General features: G+C 42.2%; 1 protein-coding gene across 27 annotated transcripts in view; it reads left to right on the forward strand.

The window, feature by feature from the left end:
• The window catches only part of ZHX1 (zinc fingers and homeoboxes 1), a 233,813-nt gene that overhangs the window by 96,513 nt on the left and 114,416 nt on the right, over positions 1 to 22,884 (forward strand). For 23 of the 27 annotated variants that reach the window (XM_085605004.1, XM_085605006.1, XM_085605020.1 and 20 more), the window contains one exon: positions 15 to 2,896. In XM_085605004.1, coding sequence (XP_085461130.1) covers positions 236 to 2,893 — 2,658 coding nt within the window. In that variant the 5' untranslated portion in view covers positions 15 to 235 and the 3' untranslated portion in view covers positions 2,894 to 2,896. Of the gene's footprint in view, positions 1 to 14; positions 3,187 to 22,884 lie in introns of those variants that run through there. The other 4 variants (XM_085605024.1, XM_085605025.1, XM_085605026.1 and 1 more) reach the window with 1 other exon arrangement.

A 22,884-nucleotide genomic window follows, 5' to 3' on the forward strand; every position in this document is an offset into this window, starting at 1 on the left:
CTTTATTTCTGCAGGTGCTAGGCTCTTTCCTGCTTTCTCAATAGCATTTCACCCGGATTGCAATGCATCATATTTCACCTTCAACAAACCACCCTTTGAAATACCGTTATGTATAAATAAAAAAACTAAAATACACTGGAAGCACTAAAATAAATGGCTATTTAATTGAAAAATCAACTTCACTCATGTTAATTACACTTTTATTCTCCTGGCTATAAACTGTTGTCATCACAGAATGGCAAGTAAAAGAAAATCTACTACACCTTGCATGGTCCTTGCCAGTGAGCAACACCCAGATCTGGAAGGACCCCGTGAGTTAGATGAGGTGCCACCTTTGCTTACGCCAGCAGCGGCCATTACATATGAGAGCATGTCAAGTGAAGAAGATGCTCCAGACAATACTACTGCAGACAATTTGAAAGATAAAGTTGAAGGTGGCTATGAATGTAAATATTGCTCTTTTCAGACTTCTGAACTGAATCTTTTTACTTTGCATGTTGACTCTGAGCATCCCACAACAGTACTAAATTCTTCCTATGCTTGTGTGGAAGGTAACTTTACGACCAAAAGATATGATGCCCTCAGTGAGCACAATATCAAGTCACATCCTGATGAGGAGAGTTTTAAACTTGAGATGGTTAAACGTAATAACGATACTGTCTTTGAGCAGACTGTCAGCAAACAGACTTTTGATGGTAATTTTGTCCAAGAAGAAAATTCTGAAAAATCTGATACTGTGGTTTCTGAAGACGTATCCGGCGATGCTGCCTTTTCAGGAATTTCAATTAGCAAAACCCCTATAATGAAAATGATGAAAAATAAAGTTGAGAATAAACGAATTACGGTCTCTCACAATGTAGAAGATATTTCCGAAGAAAAGGAATCTGACAGCGTCCTAAAAGAAGATTGTGTGGATTCAGTAGTGGAACCAACCCCTGTAGTTTCAGGGTCTGTACTCACTTACAAGTCAGTTGTTACAAGTGCACATGATACATCTGCCTCTATAGTTACACCAGCAACTGTTTTCCCACCAGGATTAGCACATATGCTAACTACTGTGCAAGCACAGCAGAACTGTAACTTGGTTTCAAAGGTATTAATTCCACTAAACAGCATTCCATCATATAATCTCGCTTTAGATAGCAATGCGCTCTTGCTAAACACTTATAACAAGTTTCCATACCCTACAGCTTCTGAAATATCATTGCTTGCTGCTCAGGCTAAATGTACTGAGGAACAAACTAAAATATGGTTTTCTGCTCAGCGCCTAAAACACGGTGTAAGCTGGACTCCTGAAGAAGTGGAGGATGCAAGAAGAAAGCAGTTTAATGGCACCGTGCACACTATTCCCCAAACCATTACTGTTTTCCCTGCACACATCTCTTCTGCAGCCAATGGGCTGCCTTCCATTCTTCAGACATGCCAAATAGTTGGTCAGCCAGGATTGGTCCTCACCCAGGTCGCAGGCACAAGCACTCTCCCAGTAACTGCGCCTATAGCTCTGACAGTGTCTGGGGTTCAAAATCAAACCCAGTTGCAACAAAACAATGTTCCTTCTGCACAGCCTCGTATAGAAGCCAAAAAAATGTCGCCTGTGAAGTCCCCTCCACGGTCGAAGCCTGATAATTCACAACTAAATATTGATCCTTTTGGAATGCGCTCAAAGAAAACAAAAGAGCAATTAAATGCACTGAAACTCAGTTACCTGAAAAATCAGTTTGCCTCTGATTTAGAGATTGATAGGCTCATAAACGTTACAGGTCTAACAAAAGGAGAGATCAAAAAATGGTTCAGTGACACTAGGTATAACCAAAGGAATTCAAAAAGTAACCATGGCATCCATTTCATTAATGACTCCAACAGTGCTATTCTTATTGATTCTAGTGATGAGATGACTGACTCCCCTACAATGGTTACGCCACAGCGAAGGCAGTCTTGGAATCCTTTTCCAGATTTTACCCTACAAAAATTTAAGGAAAAGTCTGCTGAACAGTTGCAGGCTCTTGAAGACAGTTTTGTTAAAAATCCTATTCCTGTGGATGAAGAAATGAACAAATTAAGGGCATTAACCAAACTTACGAGACGAGAAATTGATGCTTGGTTTTCAGAAAAGAGGAAAGGTAACGAAATTAAAGAGGAGGATGAAATGGAGATAAATGAAAATGACGATGGCATGAAAGAAGATACTGAAGAGAAAACATCTGACAGTGTATCCTTATCAATTAAGTCTGAGGGTTCTATGACCAAAGTTGCTAAAAAATCCCCTGAACAGTTGCACATGCTTAAAGCTGCATTTGTTCGTTCACAGTGGCCAACCAGTGAAGAATATGACCAGATAGCACAAGAATCTGGCATTCCGAGGAGTGATATTGTGAGTTGGTTTGGCGATGCAAGATATTCCTGGAAAAATGGAAACTTAAAATGGTACTATTACTATCAGTGTGGTGGTACAAATATTCAAAATGGCCAAACCTATATCAGGAGAAGGGGAAGAGGAAGACCCAGAGGTCGAGGAAGAGGAAGACCTCGAGGAAGGCCGAAAGGCACTAGAAGGACGCGCTGGGATAGAGCATCCTTGGCAATAAAATTTAAGACTGGAAAAGCAATACTTAAAGATTATTACTTAAAGCACAAATTTCTTAATGAGCAGGATCTTGATGAACTTGTTGCCAAATCTCATATGGGTTATGAGCAGGTCAGAGAGTGGTTTTCAGAAAGAGTAAGAAGAGAAGAGTCTGGTATGGAGCTGTTTGAGGAAAATGAAGACCATGAAGAGGATGAAGAGGATTTGATCGATGATGCCGATGAAGAGGAAGATGTTGAAGAAACAGACAGTGACACATGGGAGCCCCCAAGACATGTTAGACGTAAACTGTCAAAGTCTGATGATTGATATGTAAGTGTTGATTATTTAGCTCGCTTTCTTCACAAAAATAACTTATGTGGAAAATATTTGGCATAACTGTAGCTTTATCTGTCCTTTAATGAAATTGTTTTTCAAGAATGTCCACACACAATTTCAAAGGTGTATTATGTCTCTGGGAATAACCTTGTGCCAGCAGAGATTTCTCATAAAACCCATTTGGTCTCTGCAAAGAGGGGCTATCGATATACAGGAGCAACAATTACACTGGTATAATCTAAAACACATCGTATTTACTGATTCAATAAAATATTCTACACTTATCTAAAATGTATCTATCAATGTAAGCTATGATCATTATGTACTTATGTTGGTGCTTTCTATATGTGTGTGTTATACATTATAGAGGGCACATAACATGTAACCATTTAACATGGTCCACTATTACTTCCAATAGGTTTTGGTGTCATAAGCTACAAAGCGGAAGTCCAAGTGCTTTGCAAATGTCACCAGAACTCTGAAATTGTAATTAGGACCATAACAAACATTAGCCAGTGTACATATTTGTTTGTATTACATGTTTATTGTGATATACGTAGCTAGAAAAGATGTTTGTTTTTTAAATAACCTTTTTATTGGAAAAGGTAAGAGGAAAATAAGCACTACAGTGTTTGGCTGTTTGAGTACAATGCCTGCGTAGCTAAGAATGTACAACAATAGAAACCATACCCTTTAAGATGTCAAAAAAACGTTCTGTTTTCCAAATGAGATTTTTAAAGCAGTTCCCTTCAAGGTGCAGCTAATAGGGAAACCGATTAGAAATAAAATGTTTAGGTTTTGTTTACCTTTTAGGAATATATTTTTGGTGAAAAATGGACAATGGTCAGAGCCAGTGGAATGATGTGGTTCAGTTGCTGAGGCGTTCACTGCAATGTTATGGATTCACCACATTTACCACATACATTGCTGCATAATTTGCAGATTCTAACAAAAATAGCTTTTAGCTCAAATGGATCAAAATATGGCTTAAGTATTTCCCATAAAATTCTGAATTGTTTGTTTTTTCTTGTCGATAACCTAAATAATCCTTCCAAATAATTGGTTCTCCGATGATGCAGAATTCTAGTGGCCTTGAAGTGGTTGAAGTTCGGCAGTCGTATTTTCCATATTTCATGGGTCTATAGGAAATATGGGTTTTTATACCACTGCATGTTGTGCTATAAAAGCTGCCACACATGTAAAGTGTGTGTGTGTATATGTGTGTATATACATATATATAAAAAAAATCGCTTACTGGCAGTCACCAGTAGGTATAGTTCGGACCATGTTTCCATAGGAAAAGCATTTTTTCTTTTGCTGGTAACTTTGGCGCTGTGTGACAAATCTTCATGAAATGCTCAAAACTAATGTGCCAGTCACTTCAGCTGCTGTCTGGAAAGTTTCAGGGTGATTTGTCAAGCGGGTCCCGAGTAAAAGGGGGGAGGGTCCCAAAATGCATTTCACCCATGCAATTTCTCATGGGGATTTTAGACCCAACTACAGCCCGAACCGCTAAATGGAATTGCACCAAATTTGGCACAAACATAGGTCTTGGTCCAGAAAGAGTGCTTTTTGTAACTTAGTGTAAATCTATTCAGTAGGTTTGGAATTATTAAAGAAAAAAGTTTTATTTACATCTAGAGATGCGGATCCACCACAGCGGAAGCACGTGCCAAGAGCAGTGTCGTGATTGGCTGGCCGCAACCTGGGAGAAATGTTGCGGCCTCCATTTTGTCAATTGGGACACAGTTCCTGAGGGGGAAAAATAAAGTGTGAATTGGATAGAAGAGGTCAGGATAGAGGTATCCTGAAACCCCTGGGACTGATGGACACCCCCCCCCCCCCCCCCACATGGGCAAGAAATTGCCAAAAATGTTTGCCGTGGCGTGCAAGGATCCGCGGATCAACCGTGGCGCTCGGCGCGGCCCGCAGAGGGACTTTGCAACAAATGCGCAGATCCACAACCTAATTAAAAAATAAAAAATATTCCAACTCCGACACTCCCACCCACTCAGAGACCCAGAACACAACTCGCACACCCACTTAGAGAACCACTCACACACCCACTTACACACTCCTAAAGCCACTCACATACCCACTAAGAGACCCAAAGAACCCCGGGCACACCCACTCATACTCATGTACACCCTATACAGTCAGTCACACACCCACTCACAGATCCATGCAGCCAATCACACAGCCACACCGTAGAAATATACAAAAAATCAGATTTGGTTCAGATTTTACACACACAAAATCATAGAAATTCAGCAGTTATTTTTACAGCAAATGTTGCAGTGATATTATCAGTGATGTCATAAGTGATGCAATATGTGGGGTAATTAGCAGTGCATGGTGAAGGCGCATGTTATAGTGAATTTCTAAGGTTTTTTTAATTCTGTTTGCCGACTATAAAGTCCCTGTAACCTTTGGCTTTTTTCAGTGAATTTCTGTTTTTATAACGTAAAAGCAATATTAAATTGCCATTCGTTCATCCAACTGCCTCCATGCGCGGCCTGCGGCCAGCCCCCCAAATGCAGCCAAACCTATGCATGCGGTCAACCCCACGTCGTGTACGAGTGGGGGTTGGCTGCAGAGCCAGGCCTGTGGTCAGGCCCTGCGGCCAGTCACACGCTGTGCATGAGGGGGTTGACTGTAGGCGCTGTGTCCCAACCCCCAAAGGTAGCCAACCTGGGAGGAGGGGCACAAAACCCCCTCCCCGGGCCAATTTCTGGCCGGGGACCCCAGGGCCTGCCACATTTGTTTATGGAAGAAGGGTATTTGGCCCTGGGGTTCCCATTCCTCAGGGCCCACTGCTTAAAATATGGGGGAGGGGGCAGGCAGCCCTCCTCCCTGGGTCGATTTTGGCCCCGGGGACCCTTTCCCCGATGGCCCAGCAAATAAATTGAGGGTACCATGGAGACCACCAAACGCACCCTCTGCATATTTGTTGGGGGTGCCCCATGGCCCCGCGGCCCCAGCCAGCTCAAGCCCCTAGAGTAGGAGCCGGCATTGCTCCCGCTCACAGGGAGCAGGTAAAAATGCTGCTCCCTGCAGGTGGGGGCAATTTTTTTCTGTTTCCCTACCTGCTTCACAGCAGGCAGGGAAACAGATGAAAAGTCCACTCCCAGCTGGCAGCTTTTTTCGTGCTCCCACCCGCTGGGAGCAGACTTAGTGTTTTTCTCTCGCATGGCAGGAGCTTTGAAAATGCTACAGCCAAGCAAGAGCAAACAGAGGTTTCCCCGCCTGCACCACCATGGAAAGTGTAACCGCTATGTCCCAGGGATGGGCACCGTGGGACATAGCTGGAACTGGCCCTGGGGATGAGGTGCCCAGGGCCATTAATGGCTCCGTGAAGGCCCCCCTCACCATTTAATGCATGGCTGGGCCCTGTTGGATGGAGTCCCCGGGAATTAAAATGGAACGGGGGCCATGTGGCCCCTCCTTCCTTTGTATATATTGTCCGTGCCCCGGGGGTGGTTGTCTCCGGGGCTGAAAGCGACCTGGGGAGGGGAAACTTGTGCCACCTCCCTCGCCAATTATTTTAACATAAATTACTCCCGGCACCTGGCCCACCTGGGGGGCCAAATAAAAAAGGTGTGGGAGACTGTGTTTGTGTTTTTTTTTTTTTGTTTTGCATTTTTGTCACGGATTTGCGGATCCCTCATGATTTTGCGGCAAAAATGTAAAAGAAAAAACGTTTTTGGCCCCGGCGGGGGCCATGGGGGACCCCGTCCCAGTCCTAGGGGGTTAAGGTATTCATATCCTGGCCCTTTGTCTTATTTTTTTAATCTTTTTTTCTTGGTACTCGGAATCCTGGTTCAAGTGCTGGCAGCCACTCAGATCTCATTTTGAGATCTGTCGGATCTGCAGCAGATTCACGCCCAAAGATATCTTGAAATCTTTTTTTTTCTTTAATAACTGAGCAACTACTGAATGGATTTACACCAAATTACAAAAAGATCTTTCTGGACCAAGATCTAGTTTTCTGCCAAATTTGGTGTAATTCTGTTTAGCGGCTCGGACTATAGTTATGGCCAAAATCTGTATGGGAAATTGCATGGGGAAAATGCTTTTTGCGCCCTCTTTTTCTCAGCCCCGGCTTGAGGAATCCCCTCGAAACTTTCCAGACAGCAGCTGAATTGACTGGCACACTAGTTTTGAAAAGTTTGTGACGATTAGTCAAACGGCGCCAACTTTATTAGCAAAACAAAAAACGCTTTGTCTATTGAAACTATGTCCTATCTATCTACTGGCGACCGCCAGGTGGTTATATATACAAGGACCTAGTTTCCATAGACTAAGCGTTTTTGTGTTTATAGATGTATGCATATTTGGGTATATATGTATATGTATATTTGTGTATAGATGTATGTATATTTGTGTATAGATGTATGTATATTATTTAGTTTTATATAGCGCAGACTTGAGCCGAATCGGGTATCAGAGCGCTTTGTGTGTGTATAGATTTATGTATATATGTGTGTATAGATGTATGTATGTGTTTGTATAGATGTATGTATACGTGTTTGTGTGTGTCTGTGTGTGTATAATTGTGTGTGTGTGTGTAACAATCCTATAGAGAGAGACAACAGAATGGGTAACAGCATAATGTTGTCCAGTATTGCTATCTATGGGTTTTGGTGACATCGTAAACCACAATAGAGTGGCTTGCAGAACCTCTTGATAACAATATAGGTCCATATTACGTATGTTACCTGTTATATATTTTTGATATTACATTTTGATTTTGTGGTTCCTAACTTGGAAAAGTTGTTTTCCTTTCATTACACGTAGCATTGGCCGTTGATTGAAGTTAAAACGTTTTGGGCTTGCTGCCTTTCCATAAGTAAATTAATAGTAAAACAATAGAAATTGGTGACAGCCAGGACAATAGTGATTTTGTTGCGGTTTACTGCATAATAGAACTACTGCATTTTTCACTTAATTTGTCACTTAATTTGCACTTCATTTGCAGCTTTCACAAAACTGTTTCCAGCTGTAATGGATGAAAACAATATGCGAGAGAATGTTTTGCGTAATTTTAACTTTTTGCCAAATAATTTAGATAACGTTACAGCATAATGTGTTTGTAAATGCCTTCTAATACTCGTAGCATTCACAATGCTAATGATCTGCAGGCAGGTTATAGGGCTGTGAATTATGATGAAATCCATAATGCACAGGGAGCAATGGGATTTTCCACATAGCTAATATATATGAGAATATAGCATGGCTTTAACCATGTATGCAGAGCCGCATTGAGTACTATGCTTATAACATGCCATTTACTACCATTGTTGAGTCTTCACCTCTCACAGCCATGTCTCACTTTAAGCGATGACTTTCAGCAAGAATGCACTAATTTATAGTGATCCTCCAAATGTGAAATTCTTTATTTATGCATCCGTGCAGTGGAAAACAACACATTTTGACTCCCAGTCGGAGTGTTCATCACAGTAGATGCCATCTTAGTCAGACAAACCATTTAAACACAAAACATTGAAAGTGAAGACTGTCGCATCATAGACCGTGAAGATAATCTATCAAGTCACAGCGTAAATACTCCACCCTTAACTTCATTTCCATTACACTTTAATTCAGAAAAATCTGATTAATTCAAAAACCTGTATTTGCCCAAAATGTTTTGCAATGGGATACTTGTTGCCAGACTTCGTGATGGCTCTTAAGGGCTCCAAAATGCATTCCCTAACTTGGAAAATCATGCTGCCCATATACAGTTTAGGACCATGACACTTGAATACATAGACCACATAGTCCGATTTACAAGTAAGATGACATCTCTTCTTGTATTTTTCTTTCCTATCTGGTTCCACGAAGTCGGTCACTTTTGTTCTATATTTACAGGCCTTGCAGATTCTATATAGGAAGAAACCACATATTGTATTTCCCCCTTGACCTAAAGACTCTTCTAGATGGCTTCTTACAAGTAGGTCTCTCAATATTGTTGCCTTTCGATATGTAAGCTAGGTCCCAAAAATGGTTGGCTAGTGTGGTCATTCAGTGAAATGTCCCAATGTTTCAAAACGTCTTATTTTTTTATCATTCTATACTGGTCAGAGAATGTAGTGACAAATCTGATGACTTTTCTTTGTCTGGCTCAAATCTACTATTTTTTTTCCCCCCAGCTGTGCCTTTTGACTTGCGAGTAAGATCCTCCCTAATTGATTATCTGGCTCTATTTTCTGCAATTTTAAAGTACTCTAAGTGGGTATCCTCCTTCTTCCACTCTTACTATGAATTATTTTTAGTTGCTTCATATACTTCAGGAGTACAGTAATTCCTCTTGATTCTTACCAATTTACCATAAAGGTGGTTCCATTTAGTGTGTGTAGGGTACAGCTGTTTGCATGCAATACACTGTTTCCTGCTGCTGACTTCCTGTATAGTAAAGTTTGTAGTATTTTCCTTATCTCCACTCTAAGGTCAAGGAAACTCATAAATGTTCTCACTGTATTCCATGCTCAATTTGATGTTAAAACGATCATCATTCAGTTCTGCTAGAAAATCCTCTGGTGCATAGTATGAACAAATAATCTATGTACCAAAGGCACCAAGATACTTTGCTGAAGTAGTTGGAGTGTTTTTCATTGCTGGACACACTTCTCCCATCAGCCCATGAAAAGGTTTGGGCAGCTCGTAGAGAAGCATGAGGCCTTCACTGGCTTACGTAGTTGTATGTTCATCTGATTACCAAATAAACACATTTTCCGTTACACACATTTCGATTATCCATATCATGTCTGTGTGTTCATATAAACTAAACCACTTCAATGCGGCGCACATTTACCCGCTGTGTGGGCAAATTCCATGCGTGCTCAAATCGGACAGCCCCCAGCCGTCCGCACACGCCTACCGTGACATCGTCCGGCAAGGGCTGTCCAACGCATGGAAGAGGTTAACAGTCTAGTTTTCAAAAATTCTTTACATGCACCTGTACCCAGTTTATGGACAATGCTGGTATATAAGCTATTCACATCTCTGTAGACTAATGGAGTGTCAGGTTCAATATATGCAATGTGTTTTTTTAATTGTCTGTGGTGTGCCTCAGATAGCTGGGTAAAGTGTCTACTAGAGGGAACAGTAGTAACTGGTCTATAGTTGTAGAAGACCTTTCAAACAGACTGTTTATAGATGAAAGCTGCCCTCCCTGGTGGTTTCTCTATATTTTTATGTATCTTCATATCAGATACAAAGTTGGAATTCTTGGAAACTCGGTCTTAAGAGCTTTCCTGCATGTTCCAAATTCTCCCCCATCCCGCCAATTCATGAGCATGTCATTGTGTTCAGTCACAAAGCTTTTACTTCTTTACCTTTTCATGGCATTCATCTCCTTGCTGTAACATTGCCTCTTTAATATAATCTTGTCTGACCCAGATCACCACATTACCACCCTTATCTGAATGTTTAATAACTGTCAGGGTCCTTGCTAAAATTCATAAGTGCCCGATATAGTGATCATCATAAATTCTTTTTGTGATTCCTGAATTGCCACCTCCTTAACTGTGTAAGATTTTTAATTATCAGTTTATGAAAACATCTGTATTATCTGATGGCATAGTGGGGACTGAACGTGATTTCTGTTTAAATCCACATTTACTGGGAGTGTGTGTTCCAAAGCCTAATTTATTCAAGAAGTGTGCAGTGTTACAATCCTATTTGTTAGACCGTTTTTGGAAAAGTCATCCCAGCCCACAACATCTCAACAGACAAAAATCCAAACTGTTTTTCTGTTTTTGTTTGTCTTGTGTATGTGTAGTATGCTGGGATTTGGTATGAATGTTGTGTATGGGAGTTTACAATTCTAGATGCCTGCAAAAGTGAGTGGACTGTCACGTGGCGGGTATCTTTGCATGGTTGTATTTTTGTTTTTATAGAAATTTCAAAAATATATTTATCATTGTGATATGTTTGTGTCACAGTACATAGAAAGAATTGTTAAAATGTATGTGTAGACTCTAATGATATGTCAAATTTAAGAAAATAGAATTATGTTGGTTTTGTAAAGATACACTGTCTATGTAGTGCAATCTCATTTGAGGAACATAACCAACAGCACTTGCATACGAGAAGAAATACAGGGCTAGTGGGTGTATATTCTTTCACAATCATCTTTGTAATCCATAAGATCAAACGTACCAAAGAGTCCAATTTACACATTCAGTTCATACATGTCACAGAGTTCCTCTGCATCACCCAGTGTCCATACCTCCCGTCCCGTTTCAGTATTCGACATGTCTTGATTGAATACACCATTTAGTTCAGGAATTTTCAAACGTTTTAGTTTTCGCACAAAGCTGAAACAGGTCAGCTCTCCTGAAATAAAATGGCATGTCGATGAGTTGGAGGGATGAGGGAATTTTGGAACATGCGGAATACCTCTTTCTTAAGACTGAGTTTCCTAGAATTCCAACGTTGTGTATTCTACCAAAGACCATAAAAATATAGGGAGATACTGAGATAACCAGTGAGGCTGTTTATTTAATCAAAAAGCAGTCTGTTTGAAAGGACACACATACATGCATATCTATCCCTTGTAATACAGCAAGCCACATTAAGCTGTGCAGCCACTGCGGGGGTGTCTGGTACTGCCCCCCAGCATGCAACCAAACTTTCTCTGCTAAGGAACGCACATGCACTCAAATAAATGGTGAAAGGAGTAATTAATCCAAGAACACCAGCCCCTGCTATGGGTTTCGGCTATTTAGCCTTGTTTACACACAGGGTGGCTGTAAAACTTAAAACCATAAATACAAAAATTGTGAACACAGAGAATGTACTTGCAGTGAGTGGCTACTGGAAGTTACATCTTGGACGGTTTTCACGTCTGGTGATCACTTACATCAAAATTACATAGCATGCTGCAAATGGAACATAAATAAAAAATATCGAAACTAATAAAGCATTTAGTAAGGGAGCACGGTTAAAAATAATCAAACAAAACAGCACTACCATTCATTTTGCATATTTTGTTACGTTTCAGCTTCTATGCCTGTTGTATATTCCACATTAAGATATGACCGCTTCGGTCTTTTTCGATGTAACTCAAGGGGGAAACATGGCGGCAGCTAGGTGAGCTGTCGCGGCACTCTAGTCTGAGTTCCTGTCCGTGCGGGTGAGAGTTGGCTCACAGCAAGACTAATGCGAGGACGCGTATTCTGCATTGCGGGTCTGTAGACGATAAGGCTTTTCGATAATACCTTGGTGTCCGATGTGTGGAGACAAAGAGTGCCTTCTTGGCCCAGGAGCCATCGCCATCATCGTCGCCGGAGCTGTCAGTCCGCGGGCTGATTCCCGCGGAGTTGCTGCCGCTGCGTTTGCTCCTGCCTCCAGTCTCGGGTCGGCCACTGCGGGGAAAAGGCCAGGGCTGCTGTTTGACTCTCGAGTCCCGAAGCAGGCCGTTCTCGGCTTGCAACTGTGGGGTCTGGCTGCACTAGAGCTCCGTCGAGGAAGGAAGGCCCGTAGCCTTCTCCAGGGCCTTCGCAGGGAGGAATTCCACACAGATATCGCCTCTGAGTTTGGTAGGAGGGGTAGGGGGGGTGCGGAGGAGGAGAAAGAGAGGGCTAAAGCCACAAGAGATCTATGGAGGTGTGCAAAGACTCGGGGGAGATTTCTGAGGCAGCAGAGTCCTTGCAAGGGGGTTTTGGCAGGTCGAGGGGCCCAGAGGAATCAGTGGGATTTGTGCCTGTTTGTTTGGAGGTCCCTGACATTAGCCCTGTTTCCGGTTTGCCGCTTCCCCCGCAAGACATCGCTAAAGCTAATATTTCTCCTGTAAATCTGAAGCGGGGTGTCGGAGTAGGGGGGAAAGGTGCTTTAAATAGAAAGGCTAAAATTGTTGGAGTGACCGTTGAACCGATTGAGGGGGGTCTGATACAATTGAGTTCAGATGGGCCATCGAATTTAAATCAGACCTCTCAGACCTCTCAAGGGACCCTCTTAAAGACAAGAGTCTTCTCATATCTTTCGGGTGAGGTTAAGGCGAAACACACTTTTACTAGTAAAGCAGCAAAAAATCCTAAGACCGCCAAAAATATCAAGGCAGTTAAGAATACAGTTAAGAGTATAGAGTCTAGGATAACGCCGTCTTTGCGGTCCTACCTTAAGGCTATTCCACAAGTCTTGTGCCTTTCTGATCAGTAACTACTTGAAAGTACTTCTTCCACAATGGCGTCACAGAACTATCTTGAGTCTTCTGTATTAACCACAGGTTCAGACCTGATTATTCCTCCAGGGCCTGTTCCGGCTAAAACAAACGCCTCGCTGTTCCTGGTTGAGAGGACGGATACAAATATAGAGGGGGGCTTGATTGATGACATAAAGATGGCCGATTGTGGATTAAAGGTCAGGGGCGAGGATGAGGAGGATGCTGAGGCTGTGGATAATATCGGTAGTCTTTCAGTCCTTCCCGCCCAAAGTCCCACTCCCCTGCTATGAGCCTCAGTCCTTCGGGACAACTGTCTGCCCTCTCGTCCAGTATCTTGCTCCAAAATACAAATGATGGGTTAAATTCGATGGAATCACCGAGTGTCATCCCGTCGGCTACCTTGTTACAAAACCAAATAGATCTCCCATGCTCCATAGAGCCTTTGACCCTCTTGTCGTCCCCAAAGCATTTGGCTATGAAGCCTTTACCAACGATGTTTAATCCTGGGTCTTCTTTATCAGGGTCATCACATAGTATTGATTTACCACAGGAGGATGGTCGAGGGGGCACAGCCTCAGCCTCAGATACATACTCGGCTGGCGGGGTCGATCCATCTCTAGCCTCATACCTCCAGTCGATGTTTTCATCCTTATCAGCAGACATCAAAAAAGGCTTTGAGGCCTCGACAACTATCCAATCTGAAATTCGGAATTTCTGCGAGTCCTTAGATAGCAAACTAGTCAGCCTCGCTACAAGAACGGAAAGATTGGAGGATAATATGACAGTCATGTCTTTGCATTTGGATGACGCCAAATTGGATATTGATAAGCTTAAAAGGGAGGATCTGATGTTGGCTGAGAGGATGGAGTCTTTGGAGAATAATGCACGCCGCAATAACCTCCGTATTCTCAATATTCCGGAAGGTAGCGAGGGGTCAGATATTAAGCAATATATCACCAAATTGCTAAAAGAATCCCTGAGATTGGATGAGTCGGTTGAGGATCTATCTCTTGACATTCAGCGTATCCACAGAGACCCCTTTAGGAGGAACCCTCAAAGGGAAAAAACAAGAAAAATACTGGTGAACTTCCACACTTACACTCTGAAGGAATCTATCCTGAGTTTGGCCCTAAAGCAGAAGTCATTGAGTGGGAAGGGATTCAATTTTCAGGTTAGATCAGACCTCTCAAGGGCCATGCTGGATAAACAGTGGGAGTTTGGGAGGAGGTTGGAGGCATTCAGGAGTCTTAGTGCGGTGGCTCAGCTAGTATTCCCAGCCGCCCTGAAGGTCATGCATAATAATACTATGCACAACATTCGATCAGTGCAGGCAGCTGATGAACTCCTAATCTCTCTGGGGAAGAGCAGAGAAGAATAAAGACAGGGGGGGTTCAAGTTAAGAGCAGAGCATTGTTTCTGTAAAAAAAAAAAAAAGGGGGGGGCGAGAGGAAGAGGGGAGGAACAAAAGGCTTAGATAAAGTTATGAGTATGTTTTCAGAATATAGTAATTGGCAGAGTAATTTAAAGGGTCCATTAATTGTTATAGGAAAAGTTATAAAAACATAAAATAAAAAAAATTCTTTTTTGTACACTGCAGGATTTATAATACAAATGCCTTCCCTATTTCTACTCTTCTCCTTCTTTCTCTCACACTTTGTGGATGTAAATGTAACAGTAAGGATAGGTTAGGACAGGACAGGAGCTCAGTAAGAGTGCCATCTACTGGTATATCCAGATAGATAAAGCAAGGGTTTCCCACGGGGTGGGGGGAGGTTTGGGGGGGCACGAGGGGGGGGGGGGGTGCAAGTAAAAACTTTTAAAAAGTCCTCATTTTTTGCCCATTGTTACCTTTTATGGGTATGGAGAATCATGGGTTTGCAGGGGAAAGTTAGTATTGCCAGTAGAGGTTTTTCTTTTTGTGGCTATGGGGCGAATACTTGGTTGGGGAGTGGAATTTGCCTCTATGGATAAGCTTAGAGTTCTTTCATGGAACATTAATGGCCTGCGCTCTAGTCCAAGAAAATGGAAGATTATGCAGTATCTTCGAGATTTTGATGCTCAAGTACTTATATTACAAGAGACGCATCTTACAGAAAAAGATTCTTTCTTTAGTTAAAAAAATAGATGGGTTGATTTCTGCGTATCTACCACACAAAACTCTAATACTAGAGGGGTCGTGATTATTTTTAAAAAATCATTAAAAGCAAGGTTAGTTGATAAACTTGCTGATTCAAGTGGGAGGTGGCTTATTGTTTCGGTAATTATAGCTGGGGCCCGAGTTACCATAGTAGGCTATTACGGGCCTAACCAGGACGACCCATCAGTTCTAGGTACTGTGTTCTCCCATCTCCTTCTTTATCCAGAACCGATCATCTTGGCTGGAGATTTTAATGTGGTCCTGGACCCTCTTCTCGATAAATCTTCATCTAACAGACCTATATCTCCATCTAAAACTAGGTATTTTTTACTTGATAAAATGAAGGAGTTTGGATATGTGGACATATGGAGACTTAAGTCTGGTCTAAGACAGGGCGTCTCATTTCGTAACTATAAATATCAACACCAGTCGAGGATAGATTTAGCATTGGTCAGTCAGGAACTAGTTAAACTGGTGCAAAATGTTTATTATCTCCCCTTTCATCTCTCTGACCATGCTGCTCTATGCCTTGAACTGGTTGGGCTGTCGGAAACCACAGTCAGAACATGGTCATTCGACCGCTCATTCCTTAATGTTCCAGATGATATTTCTTTCTTAATAACTGAAACACAGTATTTTTTTGATAACAATACTGGCTCTGCTTCCTCAGGTTCTGTATGGGGTGCATTTAAGGCCTTTTTGCGGGGCCTAATTACTAACAAGGTCTTGTATAAAAGGAAAATCTATAGAGACACGGTCACTTCGTTGGAAGCCGATATGGCTAAGGTGCAGGAGAACATCCTGCTACATCCTGTCGCTCCACCAGAAATATTGGAAGACTGGCAAAATAAATTACTTACATTAAAGGGGGAACTGGGTTCCATCTTGAATTTACGAGTTCTTCAGAGATGGGAGGCCAGTAAGATGGCCCATTTTGAATATGGAGAAAGTGCAGGAAAGCTTTTGGCTTGGAAAGCAAAAACGGATCGTGTTAGAAATAATATAGATCAAATTTCGGTTGAAGGTACGGTCCATTCAGCGGATAGGGATATCAGAAATGCCTTTCGTGATTATTTTAAGAACATATATCACGAGGATAAGAGCATTGATGCACGACAAGTAGAGGACTGGCTGAATGGAGTATCTCTTCCCTCTCTTTCTCCTGTTCAGAAAGTTGCCTTGGATAGACCTATCACAAAAGAAGAGGTAACTGGAGCTATCTTGGGTAGTAAGAAGGGTAAGGCATCAGGTCCTGATGGCCTCCCTTCTGAGGTTTATCAGGTTTTATTACCAACAAAAGTTCCCTTCTTAACCCAGTTGTTTAATCAGATTTTCTTGGAGGGGGTGTATCCTCCTGAATCTTGGAACGATGCCTCTATTACTTTGATACTAAAGCCTGGTAAACAGGCTGATAGCTGTGGGTCATACAGACCAATTTCCATTCTAAATTCAGATTATAAGCTTATTACATCTGTCCTAGCCAAAAGACTGGGGGAGGTGGCACCCTGTATTTTACATCAGGACCAACGAGGCTTTGTGAAGGGCCGCCAGCTCTTTGAGCTGACTTATGATCTGATGGGTGCTATCGACATGGCGACTACGGATTCCTTGCCTTTAGCTGCTATCACGTTGGATGCCACCAAGGCCTTCGACAGGGTGAATTGGACATTCCTGTCGGGGGTCTTGGTGAAATTTAACATTGGTGAGGGTTTCCGTGGAGCGGTCGGTTTGCTGTATCGGAATCCTACAGCTTCCCTGTTGGTCAATGGTGAATTGTCAGATCCCTTTAATATCACTCGGGGCACCAGGCAGGGCTGCCCACTCCCCCCTCTCCTATTTGATTTATACATCGAGCCCTTTGCCCAACGATTGAGGGATGATGTTAATATCAAGCCTTTTATCTATAGGGGATGGGAGAGGAAGGTAGCCCTGTATGCGGATGACATTCTCATTTTCTCTTCAGACCTGAGTACAGCACTACCTGCGGTCATTGCCCAGGCCAATGACTATGGGGGGATGTCAGGATACCAGATTAATGCATCTAAAACCGAGATGATGATATGGAATGAGGCTGAGCCAGTGGCAGGGGCCCAGCCAAATCGTTCCATGCGTTATCTCGGACTTACCATCGTTACGGATATAGATAAAATCGTACCGCTGAACCTAGACATAGTGACGATAGATTGTAGAAAGCTTATGAGGTCGTGGTCTTCGCTCTCCCTTTCCATCTTGGGTAGAGCTAATTTGGTCAAAATGTTTATTTTACCCAAAATTTATTTTTTGTTTAACACTATCCCGTTGTATTTTGAACCTTCTACTAAAAGTTGCAAGGCTATATTAGTTTTTATTTGGAACGAGCATATACCTCGGATAGCATGGAAAAAGATTAGGCGCCGTAGAGAAAAGGGGGGACTAGCAGCACCTGATTCACAACTATATGCTTGGGCTTTCCAGCTTTCCCATGCCAGGATGCTGCTTAAGATGCCGATAAATGTGGGTATAGGTAGCATGTTTGCTGCATTATTGAGAGGAGGGGGGAGTAGACCAGCAGGGTTTTTTGTTTAAATTTGGGGATCCTAAGTTTTTTAAAAAGGTTAAGTTGAAGATTCTGTTGGGTTTTATAAAAACATGGGTCAAACTAAGAGGTGCAATAAAGGTGGGCTATTTTTCAGGTAGGTCACCATTATGGGACTGTCCCGGTTCCCCGGCATGGCTTCTTGATAGTTTGGCAGCACCTTTGAGAGAGGCTGGTCTGGAAATTTGGGGAGATCTCTTTTTTGATGGAGTTTTGCTATCTTGGGACCATATACTAGCTAGAGTGGGGTTGGGTCTCTCTAAATTCAAATATTTACAGATGGCAAGTTGGGCCCGTACTCAGAGCTCTTATCAAGGGTAGATTCCAAATAGGTGGCGAGAGCAGTATAGTGACCCTGATGATGGACAAACCTCCTGTACCTAAAGAGATTTCGTTCTGGTATAATTTGTTACTAGATGAGGTTGACGGGGAGTTTGCCTTACCTGAGACATTGTAGAGTTCCTCTTTCCCCGGGAAAGACCTTGAGAACATCTGGTATTCCTCCTTTAAAATCTTGTGGGATACAGTGAAGCCGTCGTGGTTGTGTAGGAATCACTTCTTTACGCTACATAGGGCTTATTATTCCCCACAGCGGTTATCCAAATTTTCTACTGAATCCACTGTGGCATGCCCTAAATGCGGATTGTTAGCAGCCTCGGATCTACATATGTTCTATGAATGCCCATTGGTGTTCCCTTATTGGGACGCTATCAGCACTTTGTTGACAACATCTGTGGGGCATCAAATTTCAATTAACGCACTGCTCGTAATTTTTGGAACATCATTGGAAGTTCAAGGTCCTGTTAAAAAAACTCTTGTTTTATTGTATCCTACTTGCAAGAAGAGAGATCTCTAGGAAATGGAAGGATCCACTGCCTCCCACCTTGCTGGATTGGCCTTCATCAGTATTGCGAACGTCAAAAATGGACCTAGTAAGATCTGGTAATCCTGAAAAACTAGATTTTTGGCACCTTTTGAATTGGTCCTAGGTGTGTGTTTGGGTTTTTTTTTTTTTCCCCCCGCCGTCCGATGATTAACGCTGCTTGGTTTGCTCTCCCTCCTAGATATAGATATACCCAGAGCATGGTTTCCATGATCGATCACGGGTATTCAATAGCAGCAATATTGCCCCTATATGGATTAATATCTCGTGGTGTATCCTCTGGAGAGTTTTTGAATAACACTGAGTGCTATCCTAGTTTGTGAGAGCACTACCAGTTTATCTGTGACAGTGTATTTCATTTTTTCTTCTCTCCTAGAGCTTCTATGCGACTTTCCAAGGGCAAAATGAGGACAAAAAAAAAAGATATGACCGCTTCAAAGGAAATGTGGTTTACAAAAAGCTAAATACAATGTGTAATGAGTGCAAAGGTTGTGTGTGTCGTCACAGCATATAGAGTACACAAAGTTTGGTGTATCTGAATGAATAATTGGCAACCTAGGTGGTGCCTCAATAAATCCAGTCTGACCTAAGGAGGGCGTTCGAGCTGCCCTGCCTCCGTGTAAAGCAGGATACCCACAAGTTTTGGGTGCATGGTTGCATCTTGCTCTGTCTCACATCATAGGACCATGTAGAGTGTGAGGAGATGCCACAGGGTTTCAACTGAAGTTAAAAGTGGTGTATTGTTGGCGAAGATCACAAATTACAATTAAGTCAAAAATAGACTGTGCCAAAAGAACACCTTGTGAAATAGCAAAACAAAAATAGGTCCTCTCCCTATATGTATGTCAAATCTCCTAGATATCTATACGTCTGTGCAGATGTTAAAGAAAAGGCAGACTGAAAAGGAACGACATAAAGTAAAATACAAAACAATGCATCCCCAGTGGGCATAAGTATATCTGCAAACATCTCACAAGTTGCAAGTTATGTTGTGTATACTTGTATAGGCTCCCCATGGGCTCATGGCATGCATAGCAAAGTAGGTAATACAATGTCCAAGTAAAGACTTGTTTATAAAGGCCACACAGGCCAGTCCAGATTCTCATATATAAACAAGAGTAGAAAACGTGCAAATTATATCACCCCAGGTGTCCAGTCGCTCCAGAAGAAAAGGTTAGGGTGTCCCAGCTGGAACATCCTCTCGAACCCAGCACACCAGGTGAGTGTACCTTTCTCTCCTCACTGAAAGATAAAAACTAAAAGAGGGGTATCGCATACTGTCATGAGACTATAAGACTGTAAACAAAGACAGACTGGCCTGCAAGAAAAATAACTTGCGATAAACAACATTATGTACTGGTTGGAAATCTGTAACAATAGAGTGCCCAATCAGGCAGAAACTATACAGGTTTTAATCTAGATGGACATGTAATTCCTTGTCTGAGGTGAGACCATGTGGGGTATTGGTCTGCTACTCAATGATGTCTTTAGATTCGTGTTTTCTCAGTGTGGATATACAATCCACTCCCCGGGGATCTGTCTTAAATGCTCGATTCCCATGAACTTGAGAAGTTATCTATCACCATAGTGTTATGTCTCGTAATGCCTTACTACCGGATAGTGCTGGTCATGATTAGGAATCACGCTGGCATGCTCAAATTCTTTTACGTACGGAGTGGATTGTACGGCCCTCATACCAGAGGCCGCAAGGACATTCTAGGTGCTAAATAACGGTAGTGCTGTAGATGATAAACTGGGTTGTGGACTTAGTTTGTCAGTTCCTGGGATTGGAATTTCTTTACAGTTGGTAGAGTGCTCACAAGCTTTGCACTTACTGCACATGTAAATACTATCAAAGGATTACCCAGAGTGTTGTATGTATCTTCCATTGTGTGAATGTCCGTTTTCACCAGCTTGCCTCGTAGTGATCTGGTTCTGAGGTATGTGATCATAGGTTTCTAACTAAAACTGTCTCCAATTATGGGATCACATCTCAGAAGAACCCGTTGTTTGGCCAATATGCTTCGTACCATGCCCAATTTCCTACTGAATGTGGTAATAAGCCTCATATCATTCTCACTGGTCTCTCTGGTGTCCCCAATGCTCCCTCTGATGTAATTTTAAAAAATCTCACTTCTAGAGTCTGTTTCTGTTTTGCATTCAGCATTGTCAAGTGCCCGCTTGGGATACCTTCTTTGTGTGAAGCACTGAATCATGTTTTCTTGCTTTACCCGAAAATTACCTTTGTCACTGCAATTTCTTTTTCAATGGAGCATGCCCCATAGGGCATGCTCCATTTGAGCTGACTCGGAGGCCACTCTGGGCGTGGAGCAGACTGTTGCCCGCCATGGGCTTTCTGTGCAACTTCGAGGTAACTCTGTTGTTCACTATGGCTACCTCAACATCAGTGAAGATACTCTGTTCACTGCTGGTGTTGGTAGTGAATTTCAGGTTGAGGTTGTTGTTTAGGCGACTTACAAGCCTCATAGCTTCTAGTACACTGCCTTGCCAGATCAGAAAGAGATAATCAAGAAATCTCACCCAGAGTATGATCCCAGTCTATTTCCTGTCTGTATTCTGGTGCAGTGGACACCTGCTCCTCCCACTATCCTATGAGAAGATTTACATAGCTGGGAGTGAAGCAGGTGCTCATTGCGGTCCCCTGCAACTTTCTGTACAGAGTATTGTTAAAAGAGGTGAAGATGTTGGTTAAACAGAATAAATTAGAATGATTGTGTGTGAATAATAAGAGTGGTCTTGCTCTTAAAAAGTGTTCACTAGCTTTTATGTCATCTTGATGTCGGATCCTTGTGTAGAATGCCTCGACATCCAGAGTATGCCGAAGAAAATCAGGCTCCCAATCGATACCATCAATCCTCCTGAGGAACTCCCTGGTGTCATAGATGTGCAAACGCAATGCTTCTATGAGGCGAAGTCATAAGTGTATTTCAAGTGTTATCCAGCAGGCTACCAATGAAAAACACTGATGGTCTGCCCAGGGGATTGGTTGCAGATTTATGTACTTTCGGTAGAAGGTAAAGTGCAGGTATCTTAGGATGAATGTTTTTTAAGAATTGGTACTCGGTCCCGGTCTCTAACAAGCCCTTATTCTTCCACTCACTAAGCTTGTTCCAATATTGCACGATTTTTTTTTTGTATTGTCATAGTGATGCTGGTATAATGCTCAGTGTTGTTAAGCTGTCGCAATGCCTCTGTGATATACATCTCTGTGGGCATGACCACTGTGTTCACACTTTTATCTGCAGGCCTGATCACAATGCTCTTATCATTAGCCAAGGTTTCAGTGGCTTTTCTCTGTGACCAGTTGATAATTCTCTTGGTTGTGCCCTTTCTCGAGTGTAGTTTTCACAAGTCTAAAATCACCTTTTCATGAAGGGCCTCAATCCTGTCAAAGCCCAACATAGGTGTTAATTTAGACTTAGGCTTGAAATTGGTAAGGGCATTGTGGTCATATGCTATGTCTTGATTCAATAAAGTTTGCTCAATATCATTAGTATTAGCACCACAGTCCTGCATTTCTATCAATGTGGTTAGAAAATCAATATCCCCAATCGCAAGTTCGTCAGCGCAGGGAACGTCCCATCTTGGACGTCTCACTTCAGTGGGGTTTAGTGTTGATCTTAAAATATTTTTTGAGTTTCGGATGCCCAATAAATTTGAAAACATCAATCCTAGTAGAAACAAATTCAAAGTTGCCTGTAGTGCAAAAGGAGAGACCATAACCTTTCTGTGAGGTTCCTGCTTGACTAGTTAATAATTGTGTTATTGCCTGCTTTGCTTGCGATATTTTGTCATTTTCTAACTTCTTCAGCCGCTGTTGCATTTCAGTCATACATTTTGTGATTTAATTTTGCTCTTTCTATGTTGTGAGCTAGGTCTCTATTTCCGCTATCTCTTAAAGAACGTCTCACGATCGAACCACGCATATTTTATGAGGCTGGTTAGTATTGTTTTTAAGCAATTTGTGAGGTTCTGCACCCATTTGTCAATCATGTGGGGATTTGGTTTTTCATACATCGGTACAGTAAAGATTCTGAGCCCTCTGGGAACCATGTCCATGTGTAGGTAATTTTGTAGCGGGGTCTCTTTCCACCATTTACCAAGTTCCAGTTCAGACAGTTCTCCTAGTCTGCACAATCGTCCTGGAAGTGTAATGCTAGTTCTGCCATTGCCTGTATTTGTGCTGGTTTTGATATTAACT

The sequence above is a fragment of the Triturus cristatus genome, chromosome 5_1 (genome assembly GCF_964204655.1).
Source record: "Triturus cristatus chromosome 5_1, aTriCri1.1, whole genome shotgun sequence".
Lineage (NCBI taxonomy): Eukaryota > Metazoa > Chordata > Amphibia > Caudata > Salamandridae > Triturus > Triturus cristatus.